At 38.4% G+C, this 23,352-nt stretch overlaps 2 protein-coding genes across 2 annotated transcripts in view; one reads left to right on the forward strand and one right to left on the reverse strand.

Annotated features, from left to right (window-relative positions):
- The window catches only part of PACRG (parkin coregulated), a 514,366-nt gene extending 505,976 nt beyond the window's left edge, over nt 1-8,390 (reverse strand). Inside the window, exon 1 of the mRNA XM_028103356.1 lies at nt 8,235-8,390. Within this exon, the coding sequence (XP_027959157.1) occupies nt 8,235-8,390 (156 nt within the window). The remainder of the gene's footprint in view (nt 1-8,234) is intronic.
- Nucleotides 8,391-8,916: 526 nt separating this feature from the next.
- PRKN (parkin RBR E3 ubiquitin protein ligase) overlaps nt 8,917-23,352 on the forward strand; it is a 1,301,937-nt gene continuing 1,287,501 nt past the window's right edge. Inside the window, exon 1 of the mRNA XM_028103346.2 lies at nt 8,917-9,033. Within this exon, the coding sequence (XP_027959147.1) occupies nt 9,027-9,033 (7 nt within the window). The 5' untranslated portion in view covers nt 8,917-9,026. The remainder of the gene's footprint in view (nt 9,034-23,352) is intronic.

Raw genomic sequence — 23,352 nt, forward strand, 5'->3', positions numbered from 1 at the left:
GCTCAATGTAATAATCATCAGGGAAATGCAAGTCAAAACAAGAATGAAATAATCACTTCACACCTGTCAGATCAGTTATTATCAAAAGACAAAAAATAGCAAGTGTTGGGGAAGATATGGAGAAAACGAAGCCCTCATACACTGTTGGTGGGAACGTAAATTGCTGCAACCACTATGGAAAACAGTATTGGGGTTTCTCAAAAAATTAAAATTAGAACTACCCTGTGATCCAACAACTCTACTTCTAGGTATTTATCCAAAGAAAATGAAAAAATAATTTGAAGAGATATATATACTGGTATGTTCATTGTAGTGTTATTTACAATAGCAATAGCCAAGATATGGAAGCAAGCTGTGTCTGCCGACAGATGAATGGATAAAGGAGATTTGAGATCTCTCTCTCTCTCTCTCTCTCTCTCTCTCTCTCTCTCTCTCTACTGGAATATTATTCAGCCATGAAAAATAATGAAATCTTGTCATTTGCAACAACAAGGATGGACCCACAGGGTATTATACTCAGTGAGATAAGTCAGACAGAACAACAAATATTGTATAATTTCACTTATATATTGAATCAAAATCAAAACAAAACAAATGAAACAAAGCAAAACAGAAACAAACTCATAGATACAGGAAACACACTGCTGGTTACCACAGGGGGAACTGGAGGACAGGCAAAACAGGTGAGGGGGATTAAGAGGCACAAACTTCTAGTGATAAAACAAGTTATGGGGATGTAATGTACAGCATAGGGAATATGGTCAATAACATAATAACTTTTTATGGTGATATGTGGTAAATTGAATTATCACCAGGATCATTTTGTAATGTATAAAAATGTAGAATCACTATGATATACACCTGAAACTAACAGGATATTATATGTCAATTATACTTCAATAAAAGAAAAATTTAAAAATTGCTACATCAATTTCTCTGAGAACACAGTGCAGAGAAAGCTTGAATACGCTACAGGGATTGATAGGCTACTTCTTTTGTGATAACAAGTGTATAATGTTCCCCTCTGAGCAGCCAATGCCAAGAAGCTCACAACGAAATCTGAACATCAATCAATAAATATACTGCCCATATGAATGGCAAAACTGATTCTGCTTTATCTCAGGCCTTCTAGTTTAATTATATTTTATTTCATTGTTTCACTATTGTTTCTTCTATTTTGTTTCTGATAACTCCAATTTATTTTCAAAGCCTTGTGTCTTAATGTATATGTATTTCATTGTCAGACTGTTGAACTTAGTTGAGGAACACCTGACAAATAAATGCATAAATAAAACATTTGAGATAATTTTTTCACACAAAGTATATATTTTTACAAAAGAGGGATGAAAGTCACCATCAAGAGGATGGAAAGGGGGTGCCTGAGTGGCTCAGTCAGTTGAGGTCTAATTCTTGGTTTGGGCTCACGTCATGATCTCAGGGTCACGAGTTCAAGCCCTGAGGCCGACTCTGCACTGGGCATGGAGGCCGCTTAGGATTCTCTCTGTCCCTCTCCCTCTGCCCATCCTTCTCTCTCCTTCCCCACCCCACCCCACCCCCAGCTCATCCCACTCTCTCTTATAAAAAAAAGAAGAAGAAGAGGATGGAAAGGAAATTCAGAGTAGAAAACTATACTTGGAATATATACATTTGATAAATGCCTTATATCATGTAGAATAGAATATGAAAAATTAAAAAGGACTATAAATAAATAAGCCAAATCAAGTTATGAGAAAAACACCCAAAGGTCTTGAAAACACACCTCACAAAAGAGGATAGTCAAATGACCAATAAATATATTTTTAAAAGTTTTAAGCTTCATTAGTCATAATAAAAATTAATATTAAATTCACGAGATAACATTATACACCCACTAGAATACCTAAAATGCAAAATAAAGAGAACAGCAACTAGACGATAGAGCAAATAGTACTCTCATGTAGAGCTAGCAAGAGTTTAAATATGAAAAATCAATTTGGAAAGTGATTTTGATGTAGTTACTGAAGCAAACATATTCATACCCCAAGACTCAGAAATTCCCAGGAATATATTCTTGGACATTTATACATATTTTCTCCAAAAAAAAAAGAATTTTCCTAGTAACACCATTTGTGACGATCCTAACCTAGAAGTCATACAAATCCTCATCAGTGGAAGAACAGAAAAAAAATGTTCTATAGACACCCAAAAATACTACACAGGAATGAGTATGGAGGGTCTATAATCATATGCAATAATGTGGGTAAGTCACACAAATTTAATTGTCAGACACAAAACAATTACGGACTTAAGGATTTCATGGATGTAAATGCAAATCTGTTATCAGAAGATTGAAATTGGGGGTATGTTTAGGCAGTGACTGGAAAAGGCCTGAGGGAGTTCTATGTTAATAACATTTCATGATCTGGGTGCTGGACCAGTGTCTTTGGTTTAATATTCATCAAGTGATACACTTATGTTGGCATATGATGCATTAACAGAAGTCTAAAAAATAAGTGATCAATAGAGGACTGGTCCAAGTCAGAAATATATAGAAATCTAAGTTCCATTCCTTGCTCTACCATTTAATAAGTGTCCTAAAACCATAACAACAAAAAATTAAGTTGTCTGAGATTTATATGCTAAGTGGAGGAAAAAAAAATCTGCCTTGTCTCCTCATAACATGGGTTGGAAACTCAGATGGAATAAAAATGACTATCATATATTAAAACATATAAAAAGCTACTATATTTAATATACATATGACACTGCTAGGTCATTGAAATTAAATAGGAAGATATTTTATAAAATTTAGTTTAACTATATGTAAAGGATAATGTAAGAACCCTCTGGTCATTTGGAAGAAAAATAAATTCAAACTGTCTGTCCCACTTCCTAAACAAAAATGAATCAGGAAAAAGCAAAGCTTTTAAAAATAGAACATTAAAATTATAAGAGGATTTGGGGGTAAAAAAACTAAAATTTTTAGATAAGAGAAAGCTTTTGTAAACCACTTTAACATTTTACAATGAGCATTACAACTTTTATAATAAGGTAGTTAAAATATGGCATAAAACATTTGTAAATTATTCTAATTCCTATATTTACATAACACCATTAGCATTTTCTTGAAGTTGCTAATTCAAAGATGATTGTCTCATTATAGTATAAAAGATAGGTCATTCATTAATCTATTTGACCAAAAAAAAAAAAATTGCACCTCTTATGTGCCAGGAACTCTTCTAGAGCTAGAGATGCAGTAGTGAGTAAAATACTAATAATTCCCTAGGGAAAAACATAAAATGGAAAGAAGATGAGTGTGCTGGAGTAGGGATGGAAGAGATTATTAAGAGGTTGAAATTTTAAATAGTCAGGGAAGCTTTCATTGAAAAATTAATTTTTGACAAAAAACTGAACGAACAGGAGATGGTGATATGTAAGGGGGGAATGCATTTCAACTAGCAAAGGCACTGAGCCAACTGGGCAACCGGCATATTCAAGGAACAGCAAGGAAGCTACTGTGGATGGAACAGAATGAGTGAGGCAGAAAACCCTAAAATATATGGATAAAGAAGAAAAGGTGCCAGATTACTTAGGACCTTACAGGAGTGTAAGAACTTGAACTTTCACTCTGAGATGAGGAGCCATTGAAGGGTTTGAGATAAGGAATGCCTTGATCTGGCTGAGTTTTAAAGGGATCTTCTGAGCTCCTAAATTGGGGGAGCGTTGTTAAAACAACAACAACAACAACAACAAACAAACCCCAGACTAAGACATATAATAATTAAAGCAACAAGAAAGAGGGAGAAGATGAAACAAGAAGAAAAGGTAGATTTGCTTACCTTAATTCATCAGATACTTACTGAGTACACTGTTAGGCACTGATTAGGATGAAAAAAATTGGTTAGCCATGGGTTCTGCCCACACAGGGAATTTATAGGAGATAAAACATGAGTCAAAGTAACTATAATACACAGTAGAAAACAATGAGCAAAGGATAAGTTTCCATCTGGGTTGGCAAAGAGGGAGAATTAGGGAAGTCTTCTTGAAGTAGTCCGCACTTAGCTGGCCACAAAAATCAAAGCTCCTTGACAGGATGGGTTCTGCTTTCTCCTGCCTTCTCAATTGCCAGCACCTGAAACAGGGCTTGGCACAGTCTGTGATCAGCAGATATCTGTTACATTATGTCTGAATGAACGTGGGTGTGCAGGTATGTAGGGAGGAGGGCATTCAAACAACCGAAACAATATAAGTGACATCACAACAATGAAGAGTTACAGTTTTAATTTAGTGGAAGGAAGTGAGAATAGGGGGAGATGAAATAAAAACCTTGGGGTAGGGTTACATCACAGAAGACCTTGCTGGTCCTGTGGAGGTACCAGTGATGGGAAGGGAATTTTGTACCGAAAAGATGTGATAATACTGATAGATGATTGAAACAAACAAACAATTGGTGGATGGAAGCTAGAGACCAGTTTGGATGATATTGTAAAAACAGGACCTCAATCAGTTTATTATCACTTGGTCCCCTCATCAATAGTACTTCCACTATACTGAGTAAATATTTGTAAGCCTTACCACAGACGTGTATTTACTTGTATGTTTCCTTTTCACTAGCAATATAGCATATTTAGCAGTGGTGGTGGACACTTTTAATCATAGCCCCATTTCCCTTTTTCCCTTTATTATAGTAATAAAATGCCTCAAATTTCAGCTTGACATAGAGCTACCAGTCAGAGACTCCATTTCCCTGCCTCTCTTGCAACTGGTTGTGGTCATATGACTAGGTTTTGGCAATGGATTTGAGCGGGAGTGACAAGTGCAACTTTTGGGACATGCATTCCTAATGAAGCTGCGTGTCCTCCCATTTCTTCCTGCTTCTTCCTGTAGGCTTCTCCCTACCCATTTTTCTCTCCCCATGCCTGAAGGAGGTGTTGGAGATTATGCCTTTTTGCACCTATATGACTTTCATAGCCCTTTTCCTGATGAAACAGGTATAGGGGCCTGGGAGTTGCATCAAGGGTCAATTTTTCATAGGTTTTTTTTGTACAAAGGGAAAATAAAGGCCTATGACCAAATTCTGGCCAGTGGGATGTGAATGGAAGTAGGGTGTACTGTCTGAGTCATGCCTCTAAAAGGAAGCTCTCTGCTTCTTTTTTTTCCTTCTTTCTGAGGGTAGGGATTTGACCCTGGTGTTGGTAAGCCCACCTTGACCCAGGGCATCATCCTACAGGATACAAAGGAAGAATATACAAACAGTGCCAAACAAACTTGGACTTATCTATAACAGAAACAACTTCCATCTTAGTTAAACTACTGTTATTTGGTCTCTGTTAAAGCAGCCAAATCGATATATTAATACATAATTTATAAATACTGACCAAAACCACTCTGTGTTGAATGAATATATGATTAGTAAGTATAAACATCTCTAAGTAAAGCAATATTAAAGAATTATTTCTCCCATTCCCCTAAGCTTTGAACATAAAACATCTATAGTCTATAGAAAAGGAAAGCTACAGTACAAAGCTTCAGTTGAAGTCAACTTCTGTATAATCATAACTTTGGGTCCAAATCCTAACTTGTTCTATGATAAAGTGTATTAGCACAGAAAGCATCTACTGTCAGTTGAGGTTAAACCAACACAACACTGAGCTACTGGTTTCTGGTTATAGGTTCTAACATACCAAGAAACAAGGCCTTTAAAAGGAAATGGACTATGAAATCTTCAAATTCTGTATGTCCTATCAGTCTTTTTAGGCAAATGTAACAATATGAATTTGAATATTAGTCTCTGATTTCAGGAATTTTCTCCTTACTTGTTTTCACACAGAATGCAACAATAATTTCAAGGAAGTAAAGGAAGAACAGTATTTGACAATTGGGTCTTAAAAAACTGGCCATTTATGTTTATCATTTTAGAAATATTTTTTATTCTTATACATAGATTACGACTGTGTAAATAAGGATTTCTGTTTGTATAGCCCACCTGATCAAATCTGTTTATGATCAAGTGTATTTACTTATGTTACTAGAGCATTTTCAAAGAAACACCAAGAGTGCCCACAGAACACTTTAGGGTTTAGCTGTGTATGTCTTTTGTGGAAGAGCACTGGATGGTGACTCATTTAATTAGGGAGTGTTTGAAAGAGGCAACTGAAGGTGAGCCCCAACACTGGAAACATGATTTGGGTGTCAGCTTTGGGACAGGGGTTGTAATTTAGAAAAGCTGGAGACCTGCACATTATTTTCCGAATAGAAATAAAACTTAGAAAGAGATAGAGCTATTCTGACTTTTTAATGCCAAAAGGTTTATACTGTTGAAGACAGAAATGGTGAAATGTAAATATTGGATATAAAAAGGAAATGTTTTATTTCCTATACCACTTAAGTTCTTTTGTATAAACAGTATCTTTCTTTTATCAAGACTTTCCTATTGTGTGGTAGTTTTCCTTGGAGGACTAAGGACAAGGACTTTTTTTTGCTGATCCCAAATCTTCAGAACTGTGCCTATGGTTAGCAAGTTCCTAGCTTAGCTAACCAAAAAAAAAAAAAAGAGAGAGAGAGAGAGAGAGAGAGAGAGAGAGTTTCTGATTGAATGAATAGACAAGTGGATAATGCTTGCATCTATGAATTGTAATTTCCCACTGAATGAAGTGGAAGAGTGACACATCCTGTTTTGAGGGTCTTCATGGAAATATAGCTATCACACTAAGAGACTTTCCCTAAAAATACAAAAATAAGGAGATATGTAACTCAATAAATTGTTTATAAAGAAGGCTGCTTCACAATGTTTTTTGTTATTTAAGTTTTGTAAGCATATTTACTTCATTTGGTAATACTCGGAATACTTAATTTTCCAGAAACTATGACTTTCGGTATAAGGCTATGTTAAAAAATAAACATGATTATAAACATAAATTTAGAAAAAGAGAGAATCTGACCAATTTTCTACATGTCTGTGAACAAATATAACACTGAAAAAATGACCAAGATTGTAATTAGAAATATTGTGTCGAAGAAAAAACAAATAATTAGCTTGAATGGTTATGGTACTCTATACTGCTGATAAATGAGTCATCTTGACCCCCATGACCACTTACTTATGTGAAAACCATGCAAAAGGATTGCAACTACAACAAGCTGGAGTTTTAGTCTATTTCCACAAATTTTCATTATTGTAAACCAACTGACACACATTCCAATAATCCAAATATCATTTTGTGTAGTAATACGGTAATCTGACGTAAGGATCTAGAGGTAATCTGTTTCATTCACGTAGGTAAAGGATGGGGTATGTAAAAGAAATAATGTGATACTAAAAGCAACGCTATTCATTTAACATAATGAGCTACTATACAATAAGTCAGATGCTCCGAGAGTGTAAATTATACGAATTTGAAAGCTCCATTTATTATTAATATCTCATTCCCAGACAGGAGCTTGCTTAGTCAGTCAGAAGTAAAACCTGGTTTAGCATACCAAATTTAAAGCTGTTTAAATATGAAAGTTTTTTTTTAAATCTATCATGCATGTAGTGAAATCACTTGCATGCATTTTAAACCTTTTTCCCCCCAAAAGTATTGAGAATATTTTATTTTTACTACCACAAATCATAGAAATTAAATATGAATTATAGTAATAGTCATAAATACTTGAACTGAAGCTTAAAATTTATCATTTAAAAGGTCTGGAAATAGACTTCATATTAAATTGCCTATCAGTGCTCTAACTAACAGGCTGATGCTATTTTGTAAGAAAGAGTAAAGTAAATGCAGGGATATTCTAAAATTCCTTAGGTTGAATTGATGAGATTTCATATTGTAGATGATTTAATGAGTTCATGCTTCTAGGTGTACATCAGCACATGTCAAATTCTACAAGAGTTTATGATTTCTAAGAACTCTCCTTCTAGAAGGCCCTTTGCTGAGTGGCGCTCGATTAGGAATCAGTAAGTAAAGAGGCTCTTTTTTATTTTCGTGTAAATAGTTTAAGAGTAATTCGGGGTGGTCTAGAAACCATGAGTTATTAGGAAGGTGCTTATAAATGGGATATAGCACCTCACTTGCCCAAGATCCTTTCTAACAACCTAGCCGGGACCGCCGCACTCTGTTGGGCACCGTCTGCAGGGGAATTGCCATTTTTGCCAAAGACCACCCAGGACACAGATTCAGAATCCATCATAGGGCCGGCCAACATCTATAAGCTGGTGTCCCCTGATTCGGGGCGAGTGCATTCAATGCAGGAAGATCACTTACGACTGAGTTTTTCATCATGGCTTTGACTGTGAAGCCCTCAGAAACCAGGGAGTGAGGCTGATGCACCGGGAGCGGCTGTTGTGCCAGCAGCTTGGTCCTCTTCGGCATCTTGTCTGGGCATTTGTTTAAGCTCAGGGTCTCTTTTTCTGCCACCATCTTCCTAGAAAATGCCTTGTTCTCATAAAACGTGTAGTACAAGAATCAGTGGGTTTTACGGATGTGAGAAGGAGTTCGGGAAAAAATGTAAAAAGGCGCGTTACTGGTAGAAATTCAACCCCTCGAAGTGCCCAGGTTGATCCAGATGTTTGGCAGCTCCTAGGTGAAGGGAGTTGAGGGAGGGGAGGGGCGGGAAGAGGGAAGGACCGCGGCAAGAGCCGCAACAAGCTTCCAAAGGTAAGCCTCCTGGTTGCTAAGCGACGCGTCAACACTGCGGCCGAATGGCCCAGTCCTCCCGTGACGTACGTTTCCTGGGCCTGAATCCGGAATGGCGGCGGAAGGCGGCCAGCGGAAGACGGGCGGCGGCTGGCGGGCCGGGGGTGGGGGGGCCGGGGGCGGGGGCGGGGGCGGGGGCGGGGGCGGGGGCGGGGTAAGGAGAAACTACGTGGTAAAACTACGACTCCCAGAAGGCGCCTTGTTGCGCGCCGTCCGCGCGTGCGCATTCCGACAGCCGGCCACAGGGGAGGCAAGTGCTGGAAGATTTAACCCCGGAGCCACACTGGTGGGAGGCACGTGTGGGTGCCAGTGCGCGCGTAGGTCCCTGCATGCCCAGCAGCCTCCACCTGCCCAGTGACCATGATAGGTACGTGGGTGCCTGCCAGGTACAGCCTCTCTGCGCCGCCCCGCCGGGCCTCGGCGGACAGGGACCCCCAGGGTGTCCGCGCCGGTGTCAACTGTCAGTGTCGGGGCGGCCGTGTCCGTCCGTCCTCAGTGACCGCCGTGGGCCTCCCAGTGCCCTCCGTGGGCCAGGAGTATAAGTGTGTGTGTTCGAAGCCCCCACCCCGCCCGTGGTTTGACAGGCTTCCCACTGGAGACAACTTCTCCAGGGACCCTGGTGCCCCTCCGCCTGCCAAGGTGAAGGCTGGGTCGCGCGTTCCCACAGCGAGCGCTCTGCTCAGCCAGACTTGGCGGGGGTCGGTTTGCAGGTCCCGCAGAGCGCCTTGGTAGCTGCCTTCCAGTTAGGAACAGACTGGGACCCAAAGTCTGTAGGACTCTTTCCGGGGAAACCCTAGCGAAGCATTAAACTCCGGTGGAAGGTACCTGCAGTAATGCTTAGGATCAAAAGAAATTCCTGCAAAGGGATTTAAACGTCTTGCTCCCTCCGATTTTTCCTTTTAAATCTCTCATTGTAGGTCTGAGATGAAAGAAGAGTAAATAACAAGGATTAAATATTTGTGTAATGAACTATTATTATTGTTTAACACAAAATGACCTAGGTGCCTTTTTGTGATTAAAGCTTTGGAAACGGTTTATTATAATTGTTTATTATAAACACTGTGATGTATAAGATTAGCAAAGTTTCTCCCTTCCGGGGTTGTTAAGCCAAAAGTTTTTTTTTTTTTTTCTTTTTAGCGGTAATCTTTGAAATGAGTGGAAATGCACAGTATGATTAGAAACCATTGCTATTTGGGGGGTTTATTATGACAGAATCTCGCTCTAGATTGTGTATGGAAGATTTGGTGAGCCTATTTGGGGATTATTCCTGATGAGTGCCACTTACAAGGCACTTTTGATTGCAATGAGTACATCTGAAGTCAAAAGTGGTCTGTCCAGAAAGATGAGAAGTGGATTTTTAAAATACGTAAGTTTGTATGCACTGATAAAGTCTTAAGTCTTTTTTAAGGAAATTAATGTTAAAAAAGTAAAATGTTGTACTCACTGGGAGAGTCAAGCCAGTGATTAACTGACACTGTCTTTGCAGCAGTGATAAAACCTAATGATGTCCAATTTTTCTTACCTTTCTAGCATAGTATGACTATTGGTGAATGACTTTTGAGAGTCATCCAATTAAGACATTTTTTCTTATAAATACATTTTTCATATAAACTTTTATGAATCCTCTGAGACTTTTTTGGTGACCATTACATATAATCCACTATAAACACAACTCTGAACTGAATCTGAACCAAGAAGAAGTTTCAAAATCCATGATGTCAGTATTTTATAGGAAAAAATAATTTATATTTTATTTTGAAGACAGTTGTGCAAATTTTATTTTAATTCAACTTAATCTAGTGCATGGATACTTTTAAAAGCAAATTTATAGTAAAGCTATATATAAAGACAGGGACTTAAGATCTAAAAATCACAATTCTAAATTATTATCTAATACATGGCTATACAAACACTTTATTAGGATGAACTATGTTTAGGCAGTTTTGTTTAGTTTACTTGCAATTCATGGGATTCATTTACTTGGGACATGAGAAGGAAGAGTATGATTTCTGGATTTGATTAGACAGTTATTAGTAACATAATTACATGGAGAATATAAGGTAGGTTTTAAAAGATGTTTTTTCTCATACTCCAGATACTATTTTACATAGTGCAAATAAATGTGTATTACAACATAAATACAACATGCTCCCTCCCAAGAAAAGTACCTTACTTATAAAAACCATTTGGACAGTGTGCAGTAAATTATTTTATACAGTTAGTTGCATTGTCTAATTCTGTTGGTGGGCACATTTTTATAAAAATCTTGATTGCCAATTTTGTTCTTGGTTGTGTTGGAAAGTGTGTTGGAAAGTGTGGAAAGGACAATGTTGGAAGGTAAGTGAAAGTGGAGGCAATTGAATGGAAGTCTTGAAGTGATGGGTTTCTTGTTTCTGTGACTAAACTTTGGAGACAGGAAAGGCGTTATAGTTTACACCTAATGATAAGCTGGAGATCAAAATATAAATCAGTGTATTGTTTTTTTCTGTTAAAGACATTGTGCTACTCAGAACTTGGCCCTTTATGACTATGCTCTTTTTAATTGCTACACCCTCTTTAATGCAAATAGTGCTCTTCCACTTTATATAAATCTTGGTTACTTTTGAGGAAAAACAAAAATAGGCTACTTGGTACAATAGGAGTAGAGAGGATTGAGTGTTACCTCACTACCAGTAGAATTAACTTTCCTTTTACGTTCTTAAAACCTAGGATTCCTTCTTGGCACAGAAATGTTTCAAATGTACTTATATTTCTCACTTGGATTATGACTGATATGTTAAATGCCCTGACCCAGACAGCCATAGAAACATAGTTTAATTGAAGTTGGTGATTATGACTGTGAGAAGTATGGAGAAGGATATCAAGATGATACAAAGCAGAATAGAAGGCTTAAGAAAATTCTACTTAGAAAAATATAATTTTTGGCATCATTATTATTTTTTTTTTTAAGATTTTGTTTGTTTATTTGAGGGGGGGGCATGAGCAGAGGGAGAGCATGAGCACGGGGGGAGGCAGAGGCAGACTCCGCGCCAAGCAGGAAGCCCGATGCCGGCCTCGATCCCAGGACCCCCCGGGATCATGACCTGAGCCAAAGGCAGATGCTTAACGACTGAGCCACCCAGGCGCCCCTGGCATCATTATTAAAAACATATTTCACCCTTTTAAAATCAGCAATTCTTTTTATTTAAAATTGAATTTTAGTAGTGATATTTGTGGTATATTCTAATTCCTGTAGAACTGGAGTTAGGTATTTGAGTAGTATCAGATATTAAAGTGCATGCATCTGTATACAACAGAGTTGTCAATATTGGAATTCAAATTTCAATATCTAATTCTTTAAAAATTTTTGATTAAAAATAACAATTAAAGCCTAGTCACGTCTGTATGTTATTTAAATTATCTCTTAGAAAATATACATATCTACCTCTACAACTCCACCCCACAGTAATTCTTGCTTACTTTTTTATTCTGTGGATGTACACAAATTATACAAATGCTCTTCAATAAATGAGCATTCAGTAGGTTTACAGATTGCTATCATCAGGAATGTTTGTGTTCATATCTCTGTTTGCTTATATGAGCATATATGTAAAGTGAAAATCTTGTTACAATTTCTGGGTGGATTTTCTAGTCAAAGGATTAGTAGATTTTGAATTTTTCTAGGTATTTCTAAATTTTTCCAAAGTAAGTGACCCTATTTTACATTTCTGTCTAATGCAACAAGGTAGTAAAAGCTGCCCTGCTCCTCAGGACTGAAAAATTTCAAAAAGACATCCTCCTCAAGACTGACTCACATCCATCAGCAGAGCATCTACTGGGTTTTTCTTTTCTCCCTGCCTCTTTCCATCCTCGCTCAGGTTTAGTGCCTTTGAGCAGTGCACAAGCTGCACACCTGTGCTTGGTGGCTCTGGCAGTGTTTATAAAAATGCCCATTTACCCCTTGTGTACCATAAAATATTTTTATTTTTGCCTTCCTGTTAAATGAAAAACAGTATATATTAAGTTTTAAGATGAATTTATAAGAAAAAACCCTCTCATTTTCCATTTTGTATTGTTTTATTTTCATGAAACCAGATCCAATAATTGAGCACCTACTGTGTGCCTAGTACTGCTCTAGGTGCCAGGGATACATGAGTGAAAGACATAGAAAAAAAAATGCCCTTGCTATTATAAATGTACAATCTAACTTTACTATTTGCCTACAAATCTATACATTTGTTTTAAAACTTATATGGGTGAATTTTAAAGTTGCAGAGTTTATATTTCTAGTTGAATGTTCTATGTACTGCTACTTTGCCATTTCAATAATTTTAGGTAAAAATGTGACCCTACTTTGAAGTACTCAAGATAGGCTCTAAAAGTTCCTATTTATGACAAAATACAATTGTGTCATAAAGGAAATTCTACTGAATCTTTGCATAGGTGATTTTGTGTAATTATGTACAGTTCTTCTTTGGGTCCAAAGGCTCTAAAATGATGACCTTATGCCCTTTTCAATTTTGGAACACTTTCTAAGGATTATTTTGAAGTCTACATTTTTTTGAAACATCATAGCTTCATTGCTTGAAGATGATATAATGAAAGTACTTTATATTAAGATATGCAGATCCATTTCTGCCTCCAAAGCTTCTTTGAAAAATGGGGGAAAAATCTTACTTCGAAATGCTTCATATTCATGAAAGCAGTTTCAATGCAGAATTGTCTATTCTGTTAGCTTTTAGTTCTTTGATCAATGAAAATTGTTTCTTACCTGCTGTTTCTTCAGCCTTTAATTGTGGCCCAGTGCTTATTCAGTATTTCTGTTTTAATTTGTATTTAATGAGCCATTTTAAATATTTCTTTGTAGTAACCTGAATGGTTTCTCTCTTAAGTTTTGTAATATTAAAGAAGGAAATTTTTATGACACTTGGCTGATTTATGTTGCAGCTCCCCTTCCTGGGCTTATTTACTTCCCCGTATAGGAGAGTGTCTTGGTTAAAAAGAATTGTGGTAAGGTTACTATATTTCCCCCAGTACTATAATGTCCTAATTATCTGGGACTTCTACCAGGTTTATTCCTGTATCTATTTTCTCTGAATAGAAACCTTTCTTCCCTGAATTAACAGGTATTTCAGCTTACACTGATGATTTCAGTGTCAGTTCTTTCTGAGGTAGTAGATCGGGTGGTGCTGTGCAGGGGAGGAGGTCCAGGTGGGTGGCAAGTGTGTGTATATCACCTACCGGGGAAGACGCGGGGAAATGTGAGACTGTTTCTCCGAGTCGAGTTTGTGATCTAGTTGGACTAATAAGACATATATTTGGGTAAGAAATACCCCCCCCCCCCGCAACAGAAGCAGAGTAATTAGAAAGAGATGTGTATATATCAACACAAACATGCACACACACACACACACACACACACACACACACACACACACACCATCACACCACAGATTTTCAGGTTTCTTCTGCACATGTTATTTACTCAGCTTTGAACGTTATTCCTCTCTGTTGTACATCTGGAAACTACTGTCCATCCTGCTGGATCCATTTCAAATGACACCAACTTTATATCAAGTTTTCCTTAAGACCCCACCTGTGTGTCAGTTCTCACACTTCTCAGTCTGAAGCAATTAGCTCCTCCTTTGGAATCAACCAAGAGCTTAGTAACAACACATAGTGTAGAAGGTGTACAGAAAAATATTTGCAATCCTACACTATAGATATCATGATAGAGGTTTATACGGGGAAGTGCTGGAGAGGGCAACTGATAGAGCCTGGTGGATCCGCTGTGTCCAGAGGCACGGAAGGACAAGTAGGAGTTCATTAGACGAAGGCAGAGTTCTAGATGGAGGGACAGACATGAGCTGAGGCAAGGCAGGGAGAGGGAAGAGTGGAATGAAAACCATGCCGTGAGGCAGAGGCCACAGGAAGCAGGCTGGCCCCAGGCTAGAAGGGCCTGGTCTGTCAGCTGTAAGCAGGGTCAAGGACCGTAGCTTTACACTGCAGTGGCAAGGAGGAGTCGGTGATCCATTATATCCAGAAGTGCATTATGAATGGATTACATTTTAGAGCGATGTCTGGCAGGAATGGAAAGCCACAGTATAGTGCAACAGTGCCTAGAAGTCCCGGTAAGCATTAATGGCTTCCTTTTTCTCTCAAGCAGGAGATGGCCTTCCACTAAGGGAGAGAGGGTGGTTGTAGGGTAGGAAATGGCTTTTCTCAGCCTGGCGACATTTCTGATGTCATTAACTTATCTTTGATGAAGGGCTGCATTTCTAAAAAAAAAAAGTCCTTATTTTTATAGAATGCATTAAATATCTCATTGACAGGTATTTTTTCATGTTATTAAAGCTTTAAATTTATTCATGTTTCAGAAGTACTCTCTATGTCCTTCTTTGATATGTGGCACATGATGTTTAGGTTTCTATTCATAGTTTCTTCTGTAGGTGGGGAGAACACTGTTGCCAAAGCCAGAGGTCCTGAGTGACCCAGCGTAGTGCAAAATAGGGTTGTTTCCTTTTCAATATCTGTATAACTTATACAACTGGCCCCGTATTGAGACCATCCTTGGACAAGTGTTTGTATTTTTACACCTGGTCATGTGTTGAGACCATCCGTGGACCAATGTTTGTATTTTTAATAGTATTGATAGGTTGTTGATGATTTCTCCAATTCACTTTTCCTGTAAGACTTGAACAGGGTCCCTCATAAAGGTTAACATTAGAGCCCTTACCATTGGAAGAGGGAAAAAGCTTTGAGATGTACAATATATAGCAACCTTACCTATCCCTCAAACCCCTATTCCCACCCTCATCAAATAGGGAAAAAAAATAGTGATTAGGGAATTAATATTGGTGTTCCAGTTGAGACAATTTCATTATTTATGTAATTAACGGATATACCAGTTAATCCTATTGTTAAATGTTTCTGGAGTTTCAGTACATAAATTAGGTGACCTGAGATGAAGCCCTTTGTAGCTACATTGTGCTTTTTTAAGCTCACTGTGCAGAGTAGATGCATTTTCCAGAACATGGAAAGGTAGGATACACGCCTAGTTTTCAGTTATGGCAACTAAGGTCTTATATTAATATTTTTAAAAAATATTTCCTAACTACTGAAGAAAAGTAGTATATCAACACAAACGTGCACACATTTGTGCTCGCTTTGCATGAATAACAGAGAAATAGGACTGAGTTTGCAATGTCTCTCTTTCAGAGAAGCCACCTGCACTCCCCCTTTCCTTGTGTCTTACTGTTTTTCTTCCCAACATTACTTCATTTTCTCAGAAACTGGAATTTTGACATTTCATTCTTCAACTTGAAGGAGCAGCTGTTGTCTGAATAATTAAGAAGGGAGCTCTTTCCTCGCTTGCTGCTGGTTTCCACAGGGCTTGACTGTTGGTTGTGAAAGTGTTTCTGAGGGTAACAATGGGAATGGCATGACTAACCAGACTGGGGCCCACCAGGGTCCTTCCCTACACAGGGAGCCGTCTGCAGCAAACAGGCCTTGTTTCTGCATTTTGCTTTCTTGGGAATCTTGTCCTGGATACACTTTGTTCATTGATCCAGTTTTGGGGAGTGAGGAACTTTAGGCTGACCAGAGGATTGGGTACCAGTTAGGCTTACTGCCTGGAGAAGTAAGGATGGAAGAAGAGTAATTCATGCGCTAGCATGCTTCTTTCCACCCTTGAACTCTGGCTTGGAGTCCTTTCCAGCTCCATGGCGTGTCCTTGGGGAGTGAGAGGTACAGATTTAAGCACAACTGAGGCAGCATTCCGTAAGTTGCTGCTTACCTGGGCTGCCGAGCACAAACACACGTAGATTGCACAAGTCGGTAGGCGTTCACCAAGCTTGGATAATTATGTGTGACAATATCAAAACATGTTTTTAAATGAAGATGCCTGAGTTAATAGTATCGGATAGGAATTGTATGTGTTTTACTGTGCAGTCAATTTAGACATAATTGCATGACACAAACAGAAAGTAATATATAGTGGAGGTCTGATATTTGCTTCCCATTCTACATTTAAGAATTGGTGAGATGCCCAGCCATTGGCAATTTAGGGCATTTCTTCCTTTATTGTGGTCCTCTCTAGAGTTTTCTTTTCTTCATGGTCCATTTTTATGTACGTGCGTGGCATTTGCAGTTTCTCACTACATGCAAAATTTCCTTTTTTTTTTTTAAGATTTTATTTATTTATTTGACAGAGAGAGAGACAGTGAGAGCAGGCACACAAGCAGGGGGAGTGGGAGAGGGGGAAGCAGGCTTCCCACGGAGCAGGGAGCCCGATGTGGGGCTTGATCCCAGGACCCTGAGATCGTGACCTGAGCTGAAGGCAGACGCTTAACGACTGAGCCACCCAGGCGCCCTCTACATGCAAAATTTCTACCAAATGTATTGTTCCCCCCCATTGGTTAATTACAAGGAATTCACCAAATAATTTTATTCTCAGTGTATGATGATTTTATACCAGGTGTATATGCTTGCCTTTATACCCTGGCAACTGCTGGGCAGGCCAGCACTACTGTACATTTTATAACTCTGTTTTTTTGGCGGGGGGGCATTGTGGAATAACTTTTATTTGAGGCCTAACATATGAGGAACTTCTTTATTGGATCTAGTCATGGTTGTCACAATTCTTTGTGTATAAATTTATTAAAAATCCCTTCTGGCTTCTGCGACCAATTTGATCGTTTTATGCCTGATAGAATGCAAGTTAAGCTGGTGAAGTTAGAGAATGTGTTGTGATGCCATTTGAGGTCAGATTTCTGGAGGTGACATCATTTTTTTTTCTTCAAGCAATGATGATAATAAGAATATTAACATTATGATCTAAGCCTCATAAATATGTTTGACTTCATTAGTTAAGAAATATTTTTTAAAAATATTAATATAAGAGCTTAGTTGCCATAACTGAAAACTAGATAGCATTATATACGTAAAAATTTCAGAAACTGTCCCCCCAAATCACTATCTTTGGATTGTGGAATTCTTTTGCATTGTGGTTTTGTGTTTTTCAGCTGTTCAACATTAAACGTATAATATTTTGCAAATACAGAAATGCAATAAATGTTATAGTCTTAAGGATTAGACAAATGTATCACCATTATAATATATGTAGAACTGACTGTATTTCTGTGAAAAATTATGTCAGATAAATTACCAGTCATGGCATCGAGTAACTCATGTTCTGGTCATAAAAGTAGTGTTTTCTGGAAGACAGATTAGCACCATCATTTCACTAACTTTTAAAAGTGGTATACACTTGTGAGGGGTGGCTTAGTTACTGTGTTTGGTTCCTGTTGCTGCTGTAACAAATTACCACAAGTTTGGTGGCTTAAAACAACACGGATTTATTCTCTTACAGTTCTGGAGTACACAAATCCCAGGAGAGTTTTAAGGGGCTGACATCAGGTGTTAGAGGAACCAGCTCCTGGAGGCCCCAGCAAAGACTCCTCTTGGACCTCTGCAGGCTGCGTCTCAGCTCCTGGCTGCCTTGCTCCAGTCTGGGTGTCTGCCGCCATAGCACCTTCTGCTTCTCTGTAGTCAGATCTCCCTCTGCCTCCCTCTCATAAGGACATCTGTGATTACATTCCCCATCTCAAGATCCTGAATTTCATTGCATCTGCGAAGTCCCCTTTGCCACATAGTCACATTTCCAGGCCTCCGGGACTAGGCCATGGCCAGCCTGGGGAGGTTCTTTTAAGCTGACCGCCACTAGCTTTAAGGCTTTCACCATCTGAAAGCTAGTTTTGAAGTGTCGTAAGAATAACAGATATAGGATGTTGAATTGACAGTGAATCTGCTACTTGATTTTTCCTTTTCTGAGGTCGTTTAAAGGCAATGCAGTAATGTCACACGTGAGGAGCCTAATATGTATTTTGTGGACTAGTTGATGAGGCTGGCCAAGGACATAACTCACTTTTCAGGGTAGTTTTCTCAGGTGGCAAAAGAACATGTGGCTACACTCCAGGAATGCGATGGTGAATTACAGTTGGGTAATTTGCTGTATCAGGTTGCTCATTTGTATCCTGTAGAGCGGGGGAAGCTTTGTTATGCTTTTGACAGGAAATACGACTTCACACAACAACACATGATCAGGCAAAGCAGGAGCAAAAACCATTTTATGTACATTTTGATTTCTTATTTGCCGGTTCACTACGATTGTTAGACTCCTCATGCTCCTGTGGAATAATTTAATGTTGTCCTGCCCTTCCTAAGTAATAACTAATCTGGCTTGGTTGAAAATTACACAGAAGTTGTAAGTAAATTCTAGTAAAGTTATGAAGGATAAAAAATGAAATCGTGAACTTTACTTTGCTAATTTTTTTAAAAAAGATGTCAGTATAGAATTTGGTTTCATGAGGCAGTTTTAGCTGAAATATTTGGAAAATATTCAGTTACACATTGTTAGTACAGTTTGGAGAAACTCTAAGGGAAATATGGAATGAATTTTTAAAATAGATGTAGAAATGGATTTGTAAGAAAATAAGAAGTTTATTTTTATTGGAAAAAAAGAAAGAAAATAAATGTTAAATTCAACAAATATTTATTGAGATCCTGTGTTATAGGACCCGTCACAGGTTGCAACTCTGCATATCCAAATGAGGAGGTCACAACTTAGTGAAGATGCTGCGTACACCTGCAAAATAGTGATTAGCAGTAACAAAAGTTACAATGGAAGTGTGTTTACTTGTACAAGGGAAATTCCAGAGAAGAGGTGGATTTGTGCTGGACCTTTAGGGATGAGTGGTCTCCTGAGCAGGCAAATTAAAGTGCATTTCTAGCAGAGCAAGATGTGAGGGCTTTGAATACAGAGGCTGTGCTGGGGAAGGAGGAATAGTGGATGGGAGCTGGAGGCTGTGCTGGGGAAGGAGGAATAGTGGATGGGAGCTCAGAGTATAAGGAGCTCAGAGAAGGAAATGAAGAGGGATCAGGGTGAAGAGAGAGAGAGGCCTTCTTAAGACAGTTTTCTGTTCCATGCTGGAGGGTTCAGGTTTTGCTGTGCTAGTAATGAGGAGCCACTTGGTCTAATTGCTAAGAACAGGCATAGTCAGATTTATTTTCAGGATAGCTTTGGCAGTGGGGCCAAGTTAAATCCCACTCACTTACTTTAGGATGACAGAAGTTATGACAGTACTAATCTGGTCAGTCCCATGTAATGAAGAGAGCACGTGTGCAACAAGTGGCACTCTGTGTCGAATTCCAAGGCCCACTGGGGTAGAGGAAGCAAACTTGACTGCCTGCAGAGGTCAAGTGGCAGGTGAATATAACTTGAATCAGGGCTCTTCTAAGACAGTAGAAAGTGACAGTGTCTGTGACTGAAAGTAAGAAGTGAATTCAAATAAAAAAATAAAATGGGCAGTATCTAAGGTAAACACCAAGTCTGTTGCATTGCTTCCTACTTAGGATCTTTAAGCTAGGACATTTAGCTGTGCTTTGATAATCAGAGTAAACAAATCCTTCAAAACATTTGTGTACTTCAGATTATTTTGATGGAATGATTTTCCTGCTAAAGTTTAAAGACCTAATGTCATTTCATTTTAATGTTGTGTGTTTACTTACCTGCCTCATTCTTGGAAGAAGTATGCTTGTACTTAATAAATAATTGTTGAATGAGTAGAAGCGTGAATGAAAAGAGAGGAGACCATTGTCTTGTTTCTGGTTTTGTCTTCTCTAATCTCCCTTCCTGTTGCTGAGGTTGAAGTACCTCATGGAAGAATCCAATCTCTACTGATACTTGCCTGCGGGGTAGGACCTCATCTTATTTAGCTTTGTAACCCCCCAAACCGAGCATAATCCCAGTAATTGTTGAAGTGGATTAAAGAATAGAGAAGCATAGTGATTATATGGTTTGATTTTGGCATAGACGAAGTACATTAAAATGTTTCATATTCTGAGAAAAGATTTATTAATTTTAGAGTGATCTTAGTCTGTCACATTTTCCTGTGCAAAAATTGGAGCTAGTACAGTATGATGACTTCTTTCTTTTTTTCCTGGATCTTTACTGTTTTTCTCCTATTGCTTCTCTAATGCTGCCCTTAGAGGGAAGCCATTCCATTATTTTAACTCTGGAATTAGCGGGGATTTTAAAGTGGTTACTCCCTGCAGGATGTTGAGAGTGTAAATCACATGGATGTATTGTCTCTTTTCCACCGTTAGCTTTTAACTTTACAACAAACACAGACCCCAGTGCTTCACTGGGGTCTGTATTTACTTATTTCCCTAATGCAGCTTTTCTCCATGGAATACTCTCAGTAGAAACATATGCTCAAAGCTTCAAAGTAATTACAATATCACTAAAAGCTTCATAATCACATTACTGAAACTAAATGTTAAAAAATTTGATTTTCCTTGATCTAATCATTTCAATTTAATTTTAGGCTACCGCATGATTGATAGAGGAAACCTGGCAGGCCAAAGTCAAGGAGTGTTTATAATGCCTAAAGCCTTGCTCAGAAAACTTCAAGGCAATTTAATTTGGGTAGGAATTCATTTTAATTATTCTGAGGGATTCTCTTTAAATGGGAAAAATAGATGTGTTTCCATGCTCTTAGTGTTTGACCTGCTCTGATGTCATCTGTACAGTTTTCTGTCTGGAGTCTCTACCCCACCTCCTTCTCAGCCCTGCTAGACAAAGACCCTGGAGGATACAAAGGTCCCGGCTCTAAAACAGAACTGAAGTCAGATTCTTTTTCATAATTGTTCTAATGATGTACTTTCATGGTATTTATAAGACAGGTTTAAATTTTAACCTTTTTTTTTTTTTTGGAAATTACAGATAGTTTTGACATATTTGTGTCTCTGCAGTAAGCAAGCACACCCTCAGCAGTGTCTGCATCAGGGTGTATCCTGATGAATAGCAGGACGTACCAGCAGTATCGCTTCCCCACGAGGGTACAGACCGTGATGAATAAACACAGCTACCTTCTCCTTGTGGCTCACGTTGGGGGAGGGAGGGTTGGCCATCCATCAAATTCATGTCTGTGGTTGTTCTTAAAAACCATTCATTTTTATTTTTAATGAATTATGGAGACAAGTGAATACGAAATTATCTTCTGAGCTTGTGGATTTTCCTAATTGTTAGCACAGTTTGTTTTGATCACATGCATTACAACGCAGTAAATCTGGAATATTTACGGATAACATTTGATACTTAGCCTGAAGTCTGGACATAACTCTGAGGGAGTTGGATGTTGACTTTTATAATTCTGCTTCTAAATTGTTATTTCATCCTCTTTCTCAAGTTCTTACTTTATTTGCTTGTAACAGTGAGTAATAACTAGTAGACAAATCTTTGGCAGTAATCATACACAAATCACTCTGTGACATTTGAGTCTGTTCATTAAATTTCTGAAGGTGAATTTTGAACCCTCAATGCTTTTGTAGGATTTTTGACAATGGAAAATAAAATTATCTTTCTTAACTCTTTTTATTCCCTGAATCGTGCATACTTTTCCTGCTTTTTCCACTCCTTTGACGGAGACCTAATTTTACAAACAATAGTCTTTTAGCCATTTTTTCTGCCTGCATGAGGGTAGGCTTATTGTGTGGTTGGTTGATTGATTAATGGTACTTTTGAAAATCAGGCTTATAATTTAAAAAAATATATATATATATTGCCTGTGGCCAGTAGCACCCCATATTCACTTCTTCCCTGTTCAGGCCATAGTCCAAATCATTCTTTCCCCTAAACGAGAATATAATGATATCTTATAAACTTAAGATTTCCTCTCCACACTATAATGTAGTAAAGTGGTAATACCAGTTCCTTTCATAGGGATTTTGCTACAGGGGAACTGGAACTGAACGGAAGAATTCCAGTTTTATGTGGAGGCCCAATAGGAGAATCCATAGGTTTCGGTTCTAGAAGTTAAGGAGATGATTCAGGTTTTTACATTCATATGTTAATGATTTTCGCCTGCTTTCATCAAATAATCTGGGATGAGTAGCTTCAACTTTATGACATCTATGTCAGTTTTTACTTGACCATTAAATATGAATGGTTGCCTGAACTGGGCTTTATATCAGGTATCAGAGGTGGTTCAAGCCAGAGATAAGCTTGTTGGGTTTGAGAATTGATTTTTACTCTACTTGTGAACTAATAAGTAGCCTGTTAATATATCATGGATGCTGTCAGAAGACACAAGACTCATGGGTCAGAGAAGAAGGACTTTATTACTCATGGCACAGCAAATTTCATAAGTGTTATATTTACACCAATTTCCTTTGCCCCAAATCCCAAAGGAGTGATGTGCTTTGGCCCATATGGATGCCATGCATACAGTGGGCTTGCATTGCAGGTGAGGACCATTTATTGAGCTTGAAGCATCTGCCACTTTTTTTTTTTTTTAAGATTTTATTTATTTTTTTGAGAGAGAGAGAGAGAGCACACAAGCTGGGGGAAGGGCAGAGGGCGAAGGAGGTTCCCCACTAAGCAGGGAGCCTGACGAGGGGTTCGATCCCAGGACCCTGAGATCATGATCAAGGCAGATGCTTAACCGACTGAGCCACCCAGGCACCCTGCATCTGCCAGTTTTATAGCAAGCAAAAAGCAACCCTTTTCTTTGGAGACAGACATTACCTATTTCTTATGGTTGTTGAATGCATAAGCAACCCTGAGAAATGGCCCAGGTAAAAGAAATTGAGGCCATACATTCTAGGTCCACTTAGCAAGACATGTCGGGGAGTGTGAGTCCTAAAG

This window comes from Eumetopias jubatus, unplaced genomic scaffold, assembly GCF_037043125.1.
Source record: "Eumetopias jubatus isolate StellerSeaLion01/CBP00866 unplaced genomic scaffold, mEumJub1_p1.0 scaffold_6, whole genome shotgun sequence".
NCBI lineage: Eukaryota > Metazoa > Chordata > Mammalia > Carnivora > Otariidae > Eumetopias > Eumetopias jubatus.